Source organism: Hemitrygon akajei, chromosome 17 (genome assembly GCF_048418815.1).
Source record: "Hemitrygon akajei chromosome 17, sHemAka1.3, whole genome shotgun sequence".
In the NCBI taxonomy this organism is placed as follows: Eukaryota; Metazoa; Chordata; class Chondrichthyes; order Myliobatiformes; family Dasyatidae; genus Hemitrygon; species Hemitrygon akajei.
Window position 1 is genome coordinate 39594610 of NC_133140.1, and position 22665 is coordinate 39617274.

The window sequence follows — 22665 nt, forward strand, 5'->3', positions numbered from 1 at the left end:
CAGACCACCAGCCCCTTGTGACTGTTACCCCATTACAATGTTAGGCATTCTTCCGAGGATCCCACTCTTATGACATAGAGTTCAAGGGTACCAAACAACACCAGAGGGTGGTAGTAGGTGGTTGCCTCTCTGACTGGAGGTCTGTGACTAGTGGAGTGCTGCAGGGATCTGCGCTGGGTCCATTGTTGTTTGTCATCTATATCAACGATGTGGACGATAATGTGGTTAACTGGATCAGGAAATATGTGGATGCCAGCAAGACTGGGAGTGCAATGGACAGCAAGGAAGACCACTAGAGCTTAGAGGATCTGGAGAAGCTGGACAAGTGGGCTGAGAAATGGCAGATGGAATTTAATGCAGACAAGTGTGAGGTGTTACACTTTGGTAGGACCAACCAGGGTAGGTCTTACACAATGAACGGTAGAGCACTGAGGAGTGTGGTAGAACAAAGGGATCTGGGAATACAGGTACATAATTCATTGAAAGTGGTGTCACAGGTTGATGGGTTTGTAAAGAAAGCTTTTGGCACATTGGCCTTTATAAATCAAAGTATTGGGTACAGGAGATGGGACGTTGAAGTTGTATAAGATTGATGAGGCCTAATTTGGAGTATTGTGTGCATTTTTGGTCACCTACATGCAGGAAAGATATAAATGGGGTTGAAAAAGTACAGAGAAAATTTACAAGGATGTTACCAGGTCTGGAGCACCTGAGTTATAGGGAAAGATTGAATAGGTTAGGACTTTATTCCTTGGAATGTAGAATATTGAGAGGAGATTTGATAGAGGTATACAAAATTATGAGAGGTATAGATAGGGTAAGTGCAAGCAGGCCTTTTTCCACTGAGGCTGCATGAGAGTAGAACTAGCAGTTATGGGTTAAGGGTGAAAGTGGAGAAGTTTAAGGGGAACAAGAGGGGAGACTTCTTAACTCAGAGGGTCATGAGAGTTTTGGAATGCACTGCCAGCGGCCAGCTCGATTTGAAAATTTAAGGGAAGTTTAGATAGGTACATGGATGGTAGGGGTATTGAGGGCTATTGTTTTAATGTACGTCAATGGGAATAGGCAGTTTAAGTGGCTCGACACTGGCTAGATGGGCCTGTTTCTGTGCTGTTCTTTTCTATGACTTTAATCAATGATTGATGACCTTCTGTTTACAGATACTGCCTGACTTGCTGATGTTTCTGCTATTTTCTGTTTTTATTCCCCGTTTCCAGCATTCACCGCTGTTTGCTTTCTCTGTGCAATAGCCTCTAACAATAAATTGTGTTATTGGATTGCTGAATTTACTTCTTTGTTTTGACTCTTCTTAATTGGGTGATTATTGTGATTTTACTTCCATGTTTTAGCGACAGTGAAAATGGTCAAACCAAACTCTTGTCTTATTGTCTTGTGTGATACTTGCACCATGATTTTAACAAGCTACCAAAACTGAAGTAAATACACTCAGTGGCCATTTTAATAGGTACACCTCCTCATTAATGCAAATATCTAATCAGCCAGTCATGTGGCAGCAAATAATTGCATAAAAGAATGCAGACATGGTCAAGAGATTTAGTTGTTGTTGAAACCAAACACCAGAACAGGGGGAGAAATGTGATCTAAGTGACTGTGACAATAGAATGATTGTTGGTGCCAGATGGGGTGGTTTGAGTATCTCTGAAACTGCTAATCTCTGGTATTTTCAAGCACAACAAGCACTAGAGTTCACAGAAAATGGTGTGAAAAACAAAAAAAAAATCCAGTAAGTGGCAGTTCTGTGGTCAAAAAAGCCTTGTTAATGAGAGAGGTCATAAAAGAATGGTCAGACTGCTTCAAGCTGACGAGAAAGCGACAACAACTCAAATAACCACACATTATAACAGAGGTGTGCAGAAGAGCATCTCAGAATGTGTAACATATTGAACCTTGAAGTGGATGGGCTACAGCAGCAGAAGACCACGGACACACATTCAGCAGCCACTTTATTAGGTACAGGAGGTCAGAATATATATTCTAATTACCCATGAGGAAAATAAAGATTGTGAACTTTCTGCAGCTAATAGTGCTTCCCGGAAGGATGTACACCACATCTTCAACCCAGTATTGTAAGTATCTTAAATGGGTGAGATTTTCACGAAAGTTAAAGTATATGAAATTCTTGAGCCTTATCTAAGAATTGAAGACTGATATCCATATAAGAGCATATACTTTATTACAGTGTGCATATTTTACTACATTTTAGAGGAAACTATCAACTTAAAACAGTAATTTTTAATATACACAATATCTTAATATTTTGTAATTCTGTATAATACAGCTCTAAACAGCTCATATTTACACAAAGCACAAAACAAATTTAAAAGTAACAGTACATTAAAATATTGATTTTACAAGCACATTTTATAAACACTTTTTGATAAATACATTTGCTTATTTAACATATGAAAACGTAACACAGACAGAATGATCTTTTTAAAAAAGTACACTGAAACTTTGATACAGGTAGATTAACATATTTTTAATATTTTGAAACATCATACAGCTGAATACAGTTTAGAAACATATATCTACAAAATGTTTAAAAAGATCTTAATGGGAATTATTCCAATGATAATTTAACCTCAATAAACCAAAGATTTTTAAAAATATACATAAATTGAAGAAGAATACATCAAAACCATAAATCTGGCTTTTTGGTCATCAGACTGCTTTGGAAAATATTTTGCTGACAGGAATTTCTTTGTAATGATTTAAAAGACAACGTTTGGAACGAAAGAAAGGAACAAAATGCATCGGTTAAGAATATCTCATGGGCTAAAGATTAAATTCATAATGAGCATTTCCATTACTTAAGTATGGAAAGTTACTGATAATTAAAGTGCTTTCATAAAATCAGTTGCTGCTCTGCAAATGTGGTTTAGGCATTCTTAGGTGGGCAGGAAGAAAGCTAATAACCCATTTAATATTACTGAGTTAGTGAGATGTGGAAGAACCCTAGTTCTGTTGAAGTGTTCACCTTCACTTTAACCTCTGATGTCATTTCCCAGATCTAATTCAAGACATTTATTCTAACGTACACTACGTCAAAACCAATACACCATTTTTAAAGTATGGATATATGAGATATATTAAATATGTGACAAACATGCAATTTTAACATTTAACATCAAACTATTCTTAAACATCCTTTTCAGGGCATCCATTCCCTTTGCAACCAATGAAGTCCACTTATGCCATAGTATTGGTTGCAGGAATACAGTAGGGAATTTGCACCCACAACATTGTGGATCAAAGGACCTCTACTGTGCGGTAAAGTTCTACGTTTTATAAATACTGATGTTGATAATGCAAGCAGTGAGTTTTTAATTTACGTACATTTGAAGGAAATTCTGGTGCATGATTTCCATCAAGGTTACAGCTGAGATTCAGAGGGGAAGGGCCTTCTGAACTTGAGAAAATTTCTCAATTTCTGAGCATGTTGACAAAATGGGAGATGACCTGAAGGCTTGCTAATGCTGCATGGGGGGTGGTTAAACTAGAACTGCAGGGGGATGGGAACCAGAGTGTCAGTACAGATAGTGGAGTGGTTGTGGGGAGAGATATTGTTAAGCCTACATACAAAGTCAGGATTCAAAAGGTTGAGCATGGTGGGACTAATTTTCTGAGTTCTGTATACTTCAATGAAAAGATTATTGTAAGAAAGGTAGATGAGCTTAGGACATGGATCAGCATGTGGAATTATGACATTGTAGCCATTAGTGAGCCTTGGTTGCAGGAGGGGCTGGACTGGCAGCTCAGTGTTTCAGGGTTCCATTGTTTTACATGTGATTGAGTGGGAGGATTTAAAAGGGGAGCTGTAGACTTACTAGTCAGGGAAAAAAGCATGTCAGTGGACACACTGGAGAGCTCGTCTATTGAAGCTATGTGGGTGGATATGTGGAATAATAAAGGGTAGACCATGTGAATGGAATTATATTATAAACTACCCAATAATCAGTGGGATTTAGAGGAGCAAATTTGTGCAGAGATTGTAGACTGTTGCAAGAAACATTAGATTGTGATAGCAGGTGATTAACGTTTCATATATTGACTGGGACTCCCATACTACAAAAGGGCTTGATGAGATAGAGTTTGTTAGATATGTTCAGGAAAGTTCCCTTCATCAATACATTGATGTCTTAACTAGAGAGAGTGTGGTATTAAATCTCCTATTAGGGAATGAGACAGGACAGGTGACAGTAATTTGTGTAGGGCAATGCTTTGCATCGAGTGATCATAATGTCATTAGTTTCAAGATAATTGTGGAAAAGGATAGGTGTGGTCCTCAGGTTGAAATTTTAAATTGGAGAAAGGCCAATTTTGGTATCAGAATGGATCTGGCAAGTGTGGAATGGGACAGGTTGCTTTTTGGTAGAAGAGTGCTTGGTGTGGAATAACGTCAAAGGTGAAATTTTGAGAGTACAAATTTTGCATGTTTCTGTCGGAATAAAAGGCAAGGATAACAAGTAAAGGGAACCTTGTTTTCGATAGATATTAAGGTCCTGTTTAAGAAGAAGAAGGAGGCACATGGCAGGTATAGGCAAGAAGGAACAAATGAGGTACTTGAGCAGTATAAGAAATACAAAAGAACAAGGAAATCAGGAGGGCTGAAAGAAGGCATGAGGTTGCTCTAGCAGACAAGGTGAAGGGAATGCCACGGGCTTCTACATAGATATTCAGAGCAAAAGGATAGCAAAGGACAAAATTGGTCTTCTTGAAGATCAGAGGGATCATTTACACATGGGGCCAAAAGAGATGGGGGAGATCTTAAATGGATTTTTTAAATTCAGGAGACAGACATAGAGTGTACTGAAGTGAGGCAAAACAGCAGTGAGGTTATGGACCGTATTCAGATTACAGGGGAGGAGGTGTTCGCTGTCATGAGGTAATTTAGGGTGGATAAATCCCCAGGGATTTAGATGCTCTATAGGAAACACAAGAAAATCTGCAGATGCTGAAAATCCAAAGCAACGCACACAAAATGCTGGAGGAAGTCAGCAGGTTAGGCAGCATCTGTGGGAAAGAGTGAACAGTTGACAGTCGACTGCTAGTCCTGATGAGGGTCTCTCTCGGCCTGAAACATCAACTATTTACTTGGCTTCATAGAAGCTGCCTGGCCTGCTGAGTTCCTCCAGCATTTTACATGTGTTGTATTGGACCTCGTGGCAGAAATTGTAGAGGTCCTATCAGAGATATTTAAGGCATCCTTAGCCATGAATGAGGTACTGGAGGATTGGAGGATAGATAATGTTGTTCCACTGTTTAAGCAAGGGTCTAAGAATAAGCTGCAAAATTGTAGGCTGGTGAAAGTGACATCAGTAGTAGGTAATTATTAGAATGTATTCTAAGAGACCGAATATATAAGTATTTGGACAAGAAATACCATCTGCACAGTATTTAAATCATTGTAAAAGTTATCACTATTTTCTTGGCCAACATTTATCCCATAATCAAAGCCAGCAAACAGATGGCCTTGACATTTTTACATTGTTATCTTCAGGAACTGCTGTGTACAAATGACTGCTGCCTCCTAAATGTTACAAGTGAGACAGTACTTCAGAAACAGGTTGAAATTTGAAGAGTGATAATGGTTGGTCCCTCTCTCTAAAACTGTTTTGGTTAACTACACAGTTTCCACCCCTCTGTTTGATGTTGTAGTTTGGCCAGATGTTTCCAGAAATCACCCTGCCCTGATGATTTTAGACCTTCCCCTCTTTGCCTTCACTGCTCTGTGAAGAACAGGAAATACATTCTTCCTACATTGCAACAATGAATGGTCTTGTTCTCATCTGCTGCTTCATTTTTCACTGGATGTTATTAACAAAGGCAAGTCAGAACTAAGACAGACAGAAAATCCCTTTGTCTATATTCCATTTTAAGTTAAAAAGATTTTGACCAGAAAGATGCTTGGAAAACCCTGATGTGCTGGCAGTAACTTGAACTGCATAATCTTGCAGATTGAAACTGAAATAAAAATAAGCAAATTGCTTGGAATACAACTGTCAACAGGAAAGATTGCTCTTGCATGGATTGTTAATGCCCAGTTCTGTTCAGAGAAAATGATGATCACTAGTGTTGTTCTTTAGGCACAATTTGTGACTGAGAAACAGTACATCACTGACTGAGCACCTTTCACTAAATGTTTTTCATGCCCTTAATCTAATGCATGTGATAAATGTAGAAATCACCTTTCAAAAACAGGTGAAGTGAGACTTGTATTTCCTTCTGGTGTTGAATGATTGTACTTTATGCCTTAATGCTCATCTACCGATTTGAAATAGGTTATCTTGAGCTTTGACTAAACCTACCAAACTCATAGTGAAAGCTCACTTCTCATGAATGTGCTGCCACTACATTCCATAAGGAAAATATTTTTAACTGTCTTACCTTTGTCTATATGCTCTTGCAAAGCAGTTGGTGTTGCATTTCAAAACAGAATTTAATGTACACAAAGAACATGTTAAACTGGTATAAGGATAACATAGCGTTAAGACGTGGAAGTCTTCAATCTGGTTGAACAGGTGGATTCATAGGATTTACATCATTATTCGGAAATAAGAGGGTTAAGTTGCCAGCGGAAGTGATGGATGCAGGTTCAATTGCAGTACTTAAGAGAAGTATGGAAAAGTACATGGAATGGAGGGTTAAGGTCCAGAAACCTGCTTGACATAGACTAAATGGTCTGACGTGCCTGTTTCTGTGCTGATATGCTCTTTGACTCAAGGACTCTGCTTCTAATTGTGTAAGCTTCTACATAACATAAGTGAGACACAGATCTTTGAAAACTATTCTGGCAGTGGACTTTGCCAAACAAAGGATTATGAATGAAGGAAATTACACTCACATATAATGATCAGAGTGAAAATAGAGGCAGTAGTTTTAGGCATTTAAGGCTAAAATCTAACACAGCTGGACAAAGTTCGTTGAAGTTTAAGGTTTACAATTATACCAATACAGAACAAACTGTAAATTAGTTCGTTGTTGGAAACATGACTACTGTACTTGAATGAACCGATGGCATTCGGTTAAGTTAATGGACAGAGGAGAGCAATGTTCATGTAAATTTGTAATAGTCCATGCATGAAAAAGGTCACAAAATAAATAATCCTGTGCTCAGCCAGCCCATTATAACATGACAGTAATGGCACTGAACTTGGCTTGTAATGGAATCTGACATTTCTGAAACATTAATTGAAAAAGCTTGCAAAACCCAGGAAGTTATTATTTCCATTGCACCTCAGACTGCGTGGTCGCTGTTTTCAAAGCTTTCATATTGCAAGCCAGTGCTTCAGCTGTGAAGTGATAATATGACAATTAAATTTGTTAAGCAGTCATAACGTTCACTTGGTTCTTGACGTTGTCAAAATACAGCGTTTTAATGGATTTGACAAGGACTGTTCCACTTACTTTAAACTGCTGCACTTTTCCTTGTTCCACAAGATAATGTTCATTTTCAGGGGTGATGCAGTAAGCTATTCTCTACAGGAAAAAAAACAGACCAATTATTATGATTATCGGTAAAGTTACTGTCTAAAATTTTTCTACTACTTTTTCCACTGATACTGCTTTGCCCTATTCTTGTTCGTTTTATATACAAACTTGCTTTCAGTTAAGAGGTTTTAAGCGTTTACCAGAAATATGAATCCTCAATAATACCAGTTATGGGACCTTAAAAAAGCTAAACGTCTCAAATAACAACAACTTTCATATACAGTATGTTGTGCCTTCACCTATACAGAGACAGAGTGGGAAATTGAGATCTGACTTCCATTGCATTCTACCTTTCTATGTTACACAATGCAGGTGTTGAACAGCAAAATACATGATCACTTATGCCAAGCAGTGCTTCTCCACAAACTATGATGGGCACAGCCTAGCTAACATTTCTCCAAGGGTATTGCTTTGGATTCCCTGGCTGTAAAGTTTTCAAGTGTACAAATAAAAAGGATTGAATGGGTCTGGATCTTGGTATGTTATATTAATGTCTTTATTTATTATTGTTAGTGTAAAATTATAAAGTGTAGCAATTTATCTTGGCAGCTGTCGTCAAGTCATTTATAGTGTTATACAGAGCAGAAACAAGTCCTTTGACCCACTATGCCTCTGCTGATCTTCTATCCATCCACACTAATCCACGTCGTTTTCTGCTTTCCTCTTCCACCCGATCCATTTCCAATCACCCTGTTGCTGATTGCTGCCTCGTACTGCTGGCTTAGTTGTGCTTGCTCCTGGCTCACCCTACATGGTCTGCAGAGCTGTTACCCTTTCAGGTCTACCGGAGTTCCACTTGCTGTCTGCCTTTCAGGTCCACACTAGACCCACTCTGCTTTCTCCCTTTCTGGTCCACATGTGCTTCTTTGCTCTTTACCGTTTCAGGTTCGCTCAAGTTCTTCCCCGCCGGGCCTGCCTCCACTTTGCCAGATCCAGTCTGGATCAGCCTGGGGCCTCTGCACTTCCCCCTGCCGTCTGTCACCTCAGTGCTCTACACATGGTTCACTCACACTTCCCTCCGACTTCCTCAGCCTGTTTGTAATCCCCACCCCCCCCCCCCCCCACCGGGTGTACTGCCCTCTCACCAGCACCTCCTCCCTTTCCTGTCCTCTTCCAGTCTCTGCAGCCATTAACTGTTGCACGTTTCTGAGTTGGTTGCCTTTTCGCAATGTCCTTCTCCGAGTTCACCATCCATGTTATGCTAGGCCATCACCCTTTCAGGCCCACACATGCTCCAACCCACCTTTCTCTTTTGAAGTCCACGTTAGTGACCTCATGAAAAGTAATCTTTGCTCCAGATTCCAGCATTTGCAGTCTTTTGTGTCTTTCATACGTTCCAAACTTGTCTTTTATTTTGTTAGTCAGTTGCTCCTACTCTGCCCCGTGCTTTAGAAGTACATTTGATTTATTTGATCAGAGTAAGATGTAGATCATTTTGAACAGCGACATGACCCGAGCCGTCTGCAGAAGAAAGTGATCACACCCTGTGTGGTTCAGTGGCACAGCTCACTGTCCCCGTGCTATCTGTGTTGAGTTGGTGTATTCCCCCCTATGAATGCGTGTCTTTTCCCCTGCATGGTCCAGTTTCCCTAAAGTATGAATCTGCAACAGAAGGCGGCCACCAAAGCAGTCGATGCCCTTTTCAAAATTCAACAGGCAGAAAACCTCAAAGTACTTAATTTGAGTTTGTCTAATTTAAATCCTGAAGTACTTGGATCTAGTTACACACACGCATAACATATAAACTTGTCTATGGTTTCCTGACAAAGTATACCTTTCTCTTTATTTGTTTTTATTCAGAGATAGCGCACAGTAACAGGCCCTTCCAGACCAACATACTGCCCAATTACACCCATGTGACCGAGTAGTATCCCGCACATCTTTGGAACATGGGAGGAAACTGGAGCAGCTGGAGGAAACCCACACGGCCACAGAGAGAACGTACAAACTCCTTCCGGACAGTGGGGGAATGGAACCCGGGTTGCTGTGGCTGTAATGACATTTCACTAACTGTATCGCAACCAGATTTCAGATCTTTATAGCTGTGAATTTATTAAAATGATGAAGATATTCCAAAACTTGCCTCTTTTAAAGTGCCACGTACAGTGAAGATCTTGTAGATTGCGTAGATTGGCACCAACGACATTGAAGACAATGCTATTCCCCATCCGACAACATTTGCCCAGAATGGAAATATATATTCATCGTAAGTTAGAGGCTTGAACTTCACAATACTGACAATTACTACAAACTGAAAGACAGAAAAGCATGCAATTACTTGCAGGATTAAATACTCCCAAGAAGGTGGGTAAAAAAGCTGTAAAAATACATTTGAAGTTTAATTAAAAGAATGGAAAATCTCTTAAGTAATTTCAAAACCAGTGCTAAATAATGATCCATCATTCCACATAGGATATTAAATCAATGCCAAGAATTTTACAATATTATATTTGTATGTGGATATGTGGATTTGTATGTGGAAGCTGCAACTTTCTTCCATTAATCAACATGCAGTGTGAAAACAGACAGTCGAACGCAGCAGGAACATAAATATCAGTGCATAACAACAATTTACATTTGCTTAGCACTTTTACAACAGCAAAAAGACTTGAGGTCCTTCGTGGGGCACTTTATGCCAAGTAGCAGAGATGATGAGATGAACAGAGTGATTTCTAGAGCTTGAGAACTGATACTCTGGGTTTCAGAAAGTAGAAAGATTAAAGTCAAGGATGCTTAAAAAGCTGGGACTGTAGAAATATGCATGTCTTTCTTTTTTGAGGACTGAGGCGGTGAGAACTTGGAAGTGATATAAGAACGGGAGCTTCTGAGACTCAGAGCCAGGGCAGAGTTTTTGCAGTTGACAAGGTGATGGAGGGCAGAATGAGGAAAGGCAGCTGGATGTGCTCTTGAATAACCAAGTCCTGACACAACAAAGGGGCAAGTGGAGGTTTCAGCAGCAGGTGAGCTGAGGCACTGATGGAATCTGATAATGAAAACAAGCAGATTCTGTGAGCGTGCACAGAAATGGCCCTGAACTCGCTGTGGGAACAAATCAGACACCAGCGGTGCGGTGGGCTGGCTCTGCCTCTCATTCAGCTGACTGGAAGATTGTCGGAGTTAATGGAGTGGAACAGATGAAGCAGGAAGGCTGGGTGCAATGGTTCAGGTAGAGGGAGGCAGGAAAGATCTGCACAAAGTAGGGGACTAATTAGAGAGACATCTGGAGAGTGAGCTGTGAGCAGTACTTTATGGGACAAGGGAAAAGGATATACACATCAGAAATCACAACTAATTAGCTAATTATAACAAAGGACGTGGCATGAAGCTCAGACTGATTGGAAGCAGAGGACATGAAGACTTTGTGCAGAGGGTCCAAGGAAATAAAGGACAAAACTTAAGGGTGGCTAAATAAAGTAAAGACAGAAGGATAGAATTAATTATTATCAGTGATCTTCACACACATAAAAATAATTAAATTGCTGTTATGGCTCGGGGGGAATAGTCTAATTTTTGACTCATAGGACTTGTGGCTTTAAAATTCAAAGTCCGAAGTACATTTATTATCAAAGTACATATATGTCACCGTATACAACCCTGAGATTCATTTTCTTGCAGGTGTATTCAGTAAATCTAAGAAACAGAATGAAATCAATGAAAGACTGCACCCAAAAAGGCAGACAAACAACCAATGTGCAAACTCTGCAAATACAAAAGAAAAAAGAAATAATAATAATAATAAATAAGCAATAAATATTGAGAACATGAGTTGCAGAGTCCTTGTAAGTGAGTCCATAACTGTGGGAACAGTTCAGTGACAGGGCGAGTGAAGTTATCCCCCTTTGTTCAAGAGCCTGATGGATGACAGGTAATAACTGTTCCTGAAGCTGGTGGCGGGAGTCCTGAGGCTCTTGTACCTTCTTCCTGATGGTAGCAGCCAGAAGAGAGCACGTCCTTAATGGTGGTGGGGGGGCCGAGTCCACAGGGCCATACCTACTAATCTTTGAAGGATTTTCCAGTCAAGTGCATTTGTGTTTCCATAGCAGGCCATGATGCATACAGTCTATACACTCTCCACCACACATCTATAGAATTATTTCAAAGTTTTATGTGTCATGCCGAATCTTTGCAAACTTCTAAGAAAGTAGAGGCGCTGCTGTGCTTTCTTCGTAATTGCCCTTACATGCTCAGAAGACAGGTCCTCTGAAATGGTAACACTGAGGAATTTAACGTTGCTGACCCTCTCCACCTCTGATCCTCTGATGAGGACTGACTCATGGGCCTCTGGTTCCCCCCCCCCATCCCCACTGAAGTCAATAATCTGCTCCTTGCTCTTGCTGACAGTGAGTGAGAGGTTGTTGCTGTGGCACCACTCAGCCAGATTTTCTATCTCCCTCCTATATGCTGATTTGCCACCACTTCAGTCTCTCAAGGCCTGAGAAGGAAAGGTGAGTGTTGACTCCCATCTGATCAGCTGGAATAGACCACAGACGTAGAAGACATGGATTAATGGGAACATTTCTGGGAGTGCACATCTGTTGAGAAATAAACCACTTCAATCCAGGGAGAAAGTATTCAGCCACTCTGAGAGCAACCATGCTAACTGACAGCTTCTGACCACAAGCATGCTACCTGGAGAAACTTAGCACAATTTATGTCTGTTCCAAGAGTACTTACTTTATAAATTGATCAAGACCTCAAAGCTCTCAACCTAGGTAAGCACAAAATAAGTCACTTTAAGACGTACATTTCTCCAAGGCGCTCAGTACTCAGCTGCCCCTTTACATTGGCCAATAGCTCTGGGGATTGGAGTTTGGAAGGCCGAGCAGGACAGAGCAAGGGGAATAGTGTGGCAGATTGAGCAGGGCTTGTCGAGGCAGGGAGGATGTGAGAAGCTAGACTGGACTGCCAACACAGATGCCTTGTGCAGGAAGGCACAGAGGCGACTGTACTTCCTAAGAAGGTTGGCGTCATTCAATGTCTGTAGTGAGATGCTGAAGATGTTCTATAGGTCAGTTGTGGAGAGCGCCCTCTTCTTTGTGGTGGCGTGTTGGGGAGGAAGCATTAAGAAGAGGGACGCCTCACGTCTTAATAAGCTGGTAAGGAAGGCGGGCTCTGTCGTGGGCAAAGTACTGGAGAGTTTAACATCGGTAGCTGAGCGAAGGGCGCTGAGTAGGCTACGGTCAATTATGGATAACTCTGAACATCCTCTACATAGCACCATCCAGAGACAGAGAAGCAGTTTCAGCGACAGGTTACTATCGATGCAATGCTCCTCAGACAGGATGAAGAGGTCAATACTTCCCAATGCCATTAGGCTTTACAATTCTACCGCCAGGACTTAAGAACTTTTTAAAAGCTATTATTAATGCTTTTTGAGATAGTGATTTAGATGCATATCATATTTTTTACTGAGTTAAGTATTGTATGTAATTAGTTTTGCTACAACAAGTGTATGGGACATTGGAAAAAAAGTTGAATTTCCCCATGGGGATGAATAAAGTATCTATCTATCTATCTATCTTCCCCTCCCAAGCTTGGACCTCCTAGATGCTTGCCTTCCAACTCATGCCAGCTCACTTCCTGCTTCCTGCCCCGCCCTCTAATCCTCTTGTCTTGAACCACAAAAGACTGCGAGCAGTGATCAGGATTATTCAAGAGTTTCTCGCTCCTGCTCAGAAATCTGTGATATGTCTTCTGGAAGCAGGCACCATCCACCATGAGAAAGACCAGAATATTCAACTGTGTGCTGTGTTCCAAATCGAGCTGTTTTAGAGCAGATGCCTCTGCCAAAAAAGGCAAACTGGTGTGCAAGGCCAGAATTATAGGATGAAGTCCCGCTAGGCAATTATGTGCTTTTTATCTTCCTTTCTGTTTCTCTTACATAACAACATTGGTTGCATTTTTGTGAATTATCCGCTCCAATCATGTAGTTGCTCCGGTCAAGAAAATCTAGCAACAATCCCTGCTTTCACGGGCAGCTAATGGAATTTGGAAAATCCTGGCTGACCTTCACCAACTTTGATAGATGCTCCATAGAAAACATCCTACCCAGATTTATCACCACTTGGTATAGAAATCGTTCTGCCCAGCACATCACCAGCATTAGCCTTTCTTTCATTGACTCTGTCTGCACTCCCCACTGACTCTGGAAAACAGCCAGCATAACCAAAGAGCCTTCCCATCCCAGTCGCTCTTTCTTCCCCCACTTCCATTGGGCAGAAGATATGACGACTTGAAAATATGTACCACCCAGCCCAAGGACAGCTTCTAATCTGTTGTTATAAAACTCCTGAATGGAACTCGTATGACAAATTTGAGCTCTTGGTCTCTAAATCTAACCTGTCATGGCCCTTGTTCCTGACTTCCTTACCTGCAGCTCACTTTCTCTGTAATTGTAATACTATATCTGCTTTGTTACTGTTTTTCCTTTCAAACTAACTTGATGTACAGTCCTTACATTTGGAGTGATCTGTCTGGATGGTATGCCAAACAAAGCTTTTCACTGTATCTCAGTACATTTGATAATAAACTGGTAACCAAATACCAATTAAAAATTCCACTGATTACAGAGCATGTTGATTATACTGGGGTTCCTTATCTTTAGTTCTCTCCATGTTTTATTAGTGAAACAATGCTTAAGGGGAAAATTGCTTTTGACTTGGGAATCTTTCGCAGACGGAAATATTTTACGCAATACAGGCTGAGCTCCACCCAACTGCATTTACATTGAAGGTACATACGTGTTGCAATATGTCCAATTGCTGAGCATCAAGCAGAGGCTGATAATACTTTGGGGAGAAGGTTGGGGAAGAGAAGTACTTCAGAAAACGAAGGTTGACAGATGGAACAAGGTGCTGACAACTTTACTTCGTGGACAGCAAAGGTGAAAAAAGACACAGCACAGGCACTGAAAATGCAGTCTAGCATTTGCCTCCTGGGACAATGATTTTAAACACTATCACAGAGACTACAGCACCTAACTTAGGTGATCATAATGAATACATATTTGCCCCTGAGCAAGGCAAGACAAGGGGTAAGATGATAGGGAAATGTTTTCCTGGTCTTTACCTAAGTACGTGGAATACCACGGACACTCCTCAGTTACTCTTGATGCATGGATAATTACCCGGTTTCTGCTCTAAGTTACAATTACCAAGTCTGCACAATTTTAACTAAACTTCCAGTACATCAGTGTAGACAAAACTTTCTGCCCACACAGCTGGGAGGGATCCTTGGCAAAAAAAAAAGTTATGTTGAGGAACTTTAAAAGTGAAGCAGCTAAATTTATCTGTGATGAAAAGATTGAAGGTTGTGATTGATTAGAAGGGGGTTAAATATTTCTGAAATGTGATGCTTCTGAGACTAAAACTTTAATCAGGAGCTTTGTCAAGCTTGGAAATCGTTGCAAGAGTAAACAGGACAATTTGGTGTGTTTGTGTGTGTGTTGCTTGCATTTCCAGCATCTGCAGTTTTTCTCATGTTTGTGAAACAGGACCATTTGATTTACTTCAATGATAAGAAGCATTATAAATGGTAAATCAAGGGAATAGCCAAATACTCATTTCCTATTCCATGCTATCTTGCAGCATTTTTAAGAAACGTTTATTATGGTCACCTAGGATTTCTCAAATCTGATTTTGTGAGTCAACTATGGTCTTTCATCTGGGATGAGTAACAAGTGTTTCCAAGAATGTAGAGTCTTTAGCATTGTATTTGAAGGTTTTTCTGTAACTGCCAATTCATATTGTGTTGTTAGCCAGTTAGTAAGAGAAGTAATTGAGTGGACCTTTTTAACTGTAATGGAAAAACTTAACTGTTTTACTCCATATCTAACTGTGCTTAGAAATCTACAAGCACAAGTGGATTTACCAAGCTAATAATCATGGATCTCCAATCTTCCAGAGGCGATGCAAGTGTTCCACTAGTTTAAGCTTTAAATTCTTACTACAGCATTAAATAGGAGACCTGATTTTAAGAGGAATCTCTGTCTGGGAACAGATTTTCAACATTTGTTTAACAGCACATGTTGTTTGCTAATTTTCCACAAGGACCACAATTTCTGGTCCTGTCACATAAAATCCATTATGTTGCAGAAGACTTGCAGAACTGAATGTCAAAGGCTGCACTTATTCCCTTGCAAAGAGGCAAGGCGTAGCCAGAGAAATGCCAATGCAGCTAAATTCAATAAGACACATGTTAGCTTGCTTTACAGTTTGTTTCTGACAACTACCATCTGCATGCCCAGAGACCTGCCAAAAACAGAGCTCTGCTCTGAAACTAAATGCAACTAATTGTATAACCTTACTGTAAGGTCTTTCAAAGAGCCAGCTGAACACTGCAGACACTATCTTGTAGAGTGTAAATATTTGGCCTTAAGTGTTTTGCAGATTTAATTAGACATAATTGAATATCTTTACAGAGAAAAAAAATTGTCTTACTTTCTGATAAACTACAGCTGTTTCAAACTTCTTATTAAACTGCAATATCCATTTTGTTCTGCACTTTGACAATTACTGGTCAGTTTAGAGATCATGTTGTATATCCGCTATTGAACGCCTAAGCTACAATATCTGTAACATTTGAAGGAGCGTTTGATGGTTCTGGGCCTGTACCCACTGGAGGTGGGATCTCATTGAAACCTATCAAATATTGAAAGGACTAGATAGAGTGGATGTGGAGAAGTTTAAAAGTGAAGAACTTGAACTAGAGGACATTGCCTCAAGATTCAGGGAAGAAGATTTAGGGTGGAAATGAGGAGAAACTGTTTTTCCCAGAGAGTGGTGAATCTGTGGAATTCTCTGCCCAGGGAAGCAGTTGAGGCTTCTTCACTAAATATATTTAAGAAACAGTTAGATAGGTTTTTACATAGTAAGGGAATTCAGGGTTATGGAGAAAAGGCAGGTAGATGGAGCTGAGTTTACGGACAGATCAGCCATGATCTTATTGAGTGGCGGGGCAGGCTCGATGGGCCGGATGGCCTACTCCTGCTCTAATTCCTTATGTTCTTATGTTAAGTTATTTTCTTTAGTGGGGAAGTCCAGGTCAGAGTGAACAGCCTCAGAATAGAAAGACAACCCTTTAGAACAGAAATGAGGCGGAGGGTGGTGAATCTATGTAATTCATTGCCACAGACAGCTGTGGAGGCCAAGTCATTGGGTGTATTTAAAATGTGGGTTAATAGATTCTGAATTAGTAAGGGTGTCAAAAGTTATGGGGACAAGGCAGGAGAATGGGATTGAGAGGGGAAAACAAATCAGCCACTGTGGAATGGTGGAGCAGACACGATGGGCTGAATAACATAATTCTGTTCCTATGCCTTATGATCTAACTTTACTGTGGTAATGAGTTGAGAAATAATTATCTATTGAAACAGCACAGGAAGCAAGTAAACCTAGTTCTAATTGATGAAATATGCACAGCTTTATTATAAATGTTTACTTGTCAGTCAACATGAAATCGACGGGCTGAAAGGCCTGTTTTGTGCTCTGAGATTCCATAACTCTTCAGCTCTACTGGAATTTTGCCCAAACTATTTAGCAATTGATATATTAATATATTTCATGATGTACGACTCTCTTCATCTTTCATTTCAAAGCAATCACCTGGATAAAATTCCCTGTTCATTCTCTTGTTAGCGGCCAAGGAATATATTCTAAGATTATAACAACTATTTAACATGGACCAATATTCAGAATCACATCTTTTGATAATGTGCCAAGACACTTTATCTATTTTTCTGGAGCAAACAGATTATTACAACTACAGAAGCTGCCATTTGATTACATTTTTTCCGTACCTTACTTCTAAAAATAATCCAGAAACAATTGATTTACAATGACAAATATATATCATTACATTAAGTTTGATTTTATGTATCATTGTGACAAGATAGTATATTAAGAATGAATTGAAAATCCATATTAATATGAGTATTCCTGACTTCAGCTAAGTGCTGATATAATGTAAGTGGGCAATTGTTCAAAGTAACACCATTTTCAAAAGTTAAAGCATCACAGTGTTTAATTTCAGGATTGATAAATTGAGGTCATAGGCAGAGAATTTAATTAAAGATTTAAATCAGAGTTATGACTGGGGCTGTGAGACTGGCTCGGGATTCCTCTTGCAACAAACCAACACAGACACTAATCTCCTACTATGTATAACTCCAGATCTTTTTGGCTGTGGGCAGAAGATGTTACCTGTAGTTTGCATGAAAATGCACACCAAAATTGCATAAGGGGCAACTTAAGTTTCTCCCAAAGCCACAAGTGAGTTTGTGCATGTACGGCATGCAAAGTGTTACACAGTTAAGCAGAGTGATGCACCGGACTTTAAACTGTGAAAGATCTGAATGGTGTACGTTAATGGAACCCCTCTGTGCCACAGCCTCATCACAGCTGGAACTCTTAAAATGCAGCTGATCTTAACTGGAACCAGTTCTGGAAAAAGTAGGTTGGTTCTGAGTAACTCGACAAATGCAGTGGGACAGTATGACAGCAAGCCTCTTGCTTCTCCAAAATATAATGGAAAATGTCAATGGCAGAGGATAAAACTAGGATGGTGGGGCTGTCTCTGAATAGAAACTAGAAGGGCTCAAAATTTCTTATTTTGCAAAATGTAGAAATATACAGCAATCAGACATAAAAGCTTCTCGGTTCACAGAACGGACCGAACTGCTGAGTTGGAAAAGGCAAAATGTTGAGGTGTGAGTTTCATGATAAACTCCTGGTGGTGCTCTGATGTGGCAGTTTTGTCAAACTCTTGTTCCCCCGATCTGAACAGCTAATAATCAAACGCTGTCCATCAATTTACCTTGGAAGTTCTCATCCGTGATTCTCACTGGAACTTACATATCACCAGCGACCAACTATAATCAAACACTTGAGATATTGCATTATGCTGTCACCAAACAAGAAACAGTCCATCTTGACACATTTCAAATCATAGTTGGGGCCTTCAAACAAGCTTGTTTGATGAAATCCCTGCCCAATTACCATCAGCATATAACCTAAAGCACCAGAGGTGCCAACACACCAGATCACTGTTACACTAAGATAAAAAATGCCTTCCTTTCTATGCCCAAATTGCCTTTTGGCAAATCTGATCACTTGGCTGTCCTTCTCTTACCTGCATACAGGTAGAGGCTAAAAAGCAAGGCCCAGAGATTAGGACAACAAAGAGGTGGAGGAGGCAGAAGAGCAGCTACAGAGCTGCTTCATGTTGCTGCACCTGGCTGTGTCCAAGGACTCATCTGTGGATCTGAGTGAAGATACCATGGTTGTCATGGACTTTAGATGAGCTGTAGATGAGCGTGTCCCCGAAAAAATCATTCAGAGTCTTCCCCAATCAGTAACTCCGGATGAACCATTCGATCCGCAAACTGCTGAGGGTCAGATCAGAGGTATTCAAGTCTGGTGAACATTCAAGTTACAAGAGGTCCAGGTACGATCTCCGGAATGTCATCACATGAGTGAATTGGCAATTGTAGACAAAACTTGAATCAACAAAGGACGCTCGACAGATGTGCCAGGGCTTGAATGCTATCATCTCTTAGAAAGTAAAATCAAGTGACAACAGAGCTTCACTTCCAGATGAGGTCAATGCCTTCTATTTCTTCTCATCTCATTTTTTCCAGCCCTATTGAAGGGTCTTGGCCTGAAATATTAACTGTTTACTCTTTTCCATAGATGCTGCCTGGCCTGCAGAATTTGTGTGTATTACTTTGATTTCTAGCATCTGCAGATTTTCTCTTGTTTGACAATGTCTTCTATGCTCGCTTTGAATGTCAAAACACGGACGACCATCACGAACTTCCACAGCCCAACGATAATCCTGTGATTTCAGTGTCTGAGGTTGACTTGAGAGCATCCTTCAGGAAGATGAACCCATGAAAAGCACCCGGCCTAGACGACGTACTTGGCCAAGTACTAAAGACCTCAGGACTCACACCACCGGGTTCAGGAGCAATTATTATCCCTCAACCATCAGGCTCTTGAAACCGTGGGATAACTTCACTCAAGTTCACTTGCCTCTTCACGGAAATGTTCCCACAACCAATGGGCTCACTCTTGATCTCATGTTCTCAATACTTATTGATTATTTATTTATTATTATTATTTCTTTTTTTGCATTTACATAGTTTGTCTTATTTTGCAACTGGTTGAATACTCATTTGGTGCAGTCTTTCATTCATTCTAATATGGTTATTATTATATTACGGATTTATTGAGTATGCCCACAAGAAAATGAATCTCAGGGTTGTATATGGTAACACATATGTACTTTGATAATAAATTTACTTTGAACTTTAGTAATATCTACTTCAAGGTTGATTGGAGAAGGATCCACTATTGTCTTCTCTTCTCCAAAGGACTTCCTAATGGAACAGGAAATGAGCATTGCTTCCTGGTCAAGGCTGTTTCTTCAATATATGTCTGTTTTTGATTGTCAAATGTACACTTATTAACATCACTGCTGTAGCCCCATTCATTACAGTGAAGATGAAGAGTGCAACCAAAGTTAAAATGTGTGTTTTTTTCTAGGAAGATTCTGCCATGTTAATAATTTTAGACCTGAATTCTTTTGCCAGCTTGCTCTTAAGATTTCACTCAACCTTGTAAGGTGAAACCATTAAAATAGTATGTGATGCAATACATCTCTACAATCATGACTTTACAGCAGCCATTCTGCAATGAGTCACTGCTATGCCAACCTAACAGACTTGTGGGTGGTGTGGCTTCCTCACTGAGGATATTGGGTGAACCCAAAGAGTAGGCACCCCTTTGAAGCTCCGACAATTGTCTCCACATCAGACCATTATTAAACCAGCCAAGGTACAGAAATGAACACTTGTGAAGAAGGAAATATTTCAGCCCATTGGCAGGGACTCTTTTAATGTTGTTTCACAATATTTTACTATGCTCGGCCATTCTAACTATTCTTTGCTTACCAGTAAAAAGGCTGGGCTAACGAACTTCCAGCAGAGCCTCCAGAAGAGACCTGGTTTGAAGCCCGTCATTTGTTTGATGTCCTCACTGAATCTGTCAACTCCTAGAACAGAAACAATTCCAAAACAGATTAAAGCATCATCAGAATTGTGGATGGGACATTTCAACACCTATCCAAATTCAGTTGCCAGGGCAACAATGCAATTTTATACCAAATCATCAAAGAATAGCAATCTAATTACCCACTAGCAAATGAACATTATAATTTTTGAACACATTCTCTACATCAGCTTTACAAAGGACAAAATGTCTAAGCTGAAGCTGAGTTGCTTCAACTGCAAGACTGTCCATTTAAAAACAATCCATCTTAACCTTCAAAGTCTCGCAAGTTAATTAATAGAATAAAATAAAATAATGAGTATTTGTTAAGGAAGCAGATTATAGAACTACAATAACAGAAAATGCTTTTTAATTTTCATCAGATATACTGAGTGACAAGGAACTTCATTGCAAAACAAATGATGCAATTAATTTATGTAAACCCTACTTTGCATTCTAAACCCAAGGCTAGAGATCTGTTTATCAAAATGGATAGAGAAATGATAAAAGATTACACAAAACAATATACTTTTGAAATATGCACAAGGTTAACATTTCCTGTGGCACAATGTAATGACACAGATAATGATTTCTCTACTATTAATCTGAGTTATATTTATGTTATCCCATTGGAGTTAAGTATTTAATTTTTCCAAGTATTAAAGGGAAATGTTAGTTAATGGCTGACAGGAAACAGCATGTAAAATTAAGTTGCTTTGCATGAAATATATTTAATATAGCCAATGCGAATCAAAAGTACAGTGAAATAGCCTTCTGTTTGAGCTTTAGATCACAATTAATGTGCTATAAATCGAAGGTTTTCATTCACTAGCTGGTAACACCTCTGGATGCTGCAAGTACACTGCAATGTTGAGCAAATACAACAGAACTATGACACTGAAGCGTGCAGAGCTGCTGTGCACCCATCATCCAGTTCTATTCCTCACTAAATCAAGCTTCTCTCTTCAGAATTATTTATACCGCAACAAAAAAATTCAAAAACCTGCAGATGCTGGAGATCTGAAATAAAAACAGAAAATTACTGGACACACACACAACAGCTCAAGCAGTTGGAAAGAGAAACAGCTTATGCTTCAACCTGAAGACATTTCTACAACATTTTCTGTTTTCATTTCAAAATGTAATGACATCACTTGAACTGGTTCAAATTGCTGCTTATGATATTTAACAAAACGGAAAAGAACATTAAATGCATGAAAATCAGTTTGGCTAAACAATTTCAACTACAACCCCAGCAAGCTGTTGTAGCTTTCCCAATCCCAGAGCTGAGGAAATAAATGAGCATTCAATGATAATAAGACTGCAATCATTGAAGTCATTTTTAATTCTAAATGTGATCACATTGAACCTAATCAGGTAAGTATTTACAGGTTGCTAAGTCTGACTGTATCCTTTATAGCAGCGGAAGCATTGGCACTAGCTCCCTTCCAGGAAACCACTCCTGAGCTGGGGATGTGAAGCAAACACTTCAGACCTTACTTGCTAATGTACGGTATCTAATAGCTGCTTCAGGCATCACTAAAATAATTTGTGATGTATTTCAGATTAAGACATCAGTATACACTTTTATCTATTTCATTAGAAGCTTCATGGGCTGGAGAGTGCACTACATGAGAAGCTAAATTTATAAACCAAATTAATATAAAGCACTTATTTTACCCGCCCCATGGATGTACTATTTATAATTTCTCTAAACAAGGTAATACAAGTAAAAAATCATGGATAAAGACAAACATCTCATTACAGTAATTTATTGACACAAAAAAAGAGCTTTTTAAAAGTGGTTTTACTTACAAAGGAATGGCAATACTTAATGAAGGAGGAAGGTTTATGCTATTTACATTGGCAGGGTTAATAATAAATCCTGAATGGTAAAACGATATTTATGAGGCCAGGGACTAGATTATCATTTATCAGACTGAGAATACAGAGCTTAAACTGTTGCTTCAGCTGGTTCTGTGAGTATGAGCTTTCAATTGTTTTAGTGCCATTAATACGGATTTATTAAGACAAACCACACAAAATCAAGTTTTCAGTAATTAGACAGTTCTCAAAAATTATCAAGCTGAACAAGGTATGTGATTGA

General features: G+C 39.6%; 1 protein-coding gene across 5 annotated transcripts in view; it reads right to left on the reverse strand.

Moving 5' to 3' along the window:
* Positions 1-2171: 2171 nt before the first annotated feature.
* Positions 2172-22665, reverse strand: part of slc6a2 (solute carrier family 6 member 2) — a 162692-nt gene continuing 142198 nt past the window's right edge. For all 5 annotated transcript variants that reach the window (XM_073069970.1, XM_073069972.1, XM_073069971.1 and 2 more), the window contains 4 exons: positions 20462-20562; positions 9596-9763; positions 7429-7500; positions 2172-7313 (listed from right to left, as the gene is read on the reverse strand). In XM_073069970.1, the coding sequence (XP_072926071.1) occupies positions 7290-7313; positions 7429-7500; positions 9596-9763; positions 20462-20562 (365 nt within the window). In that variant the 3' untranslated portion in view covers positions 2172-7289. The remainder of the gene's footprint in view (positions 7314-7428; positions 7501-9595; positions 9764-20461; positions 20563-22665) is intronic.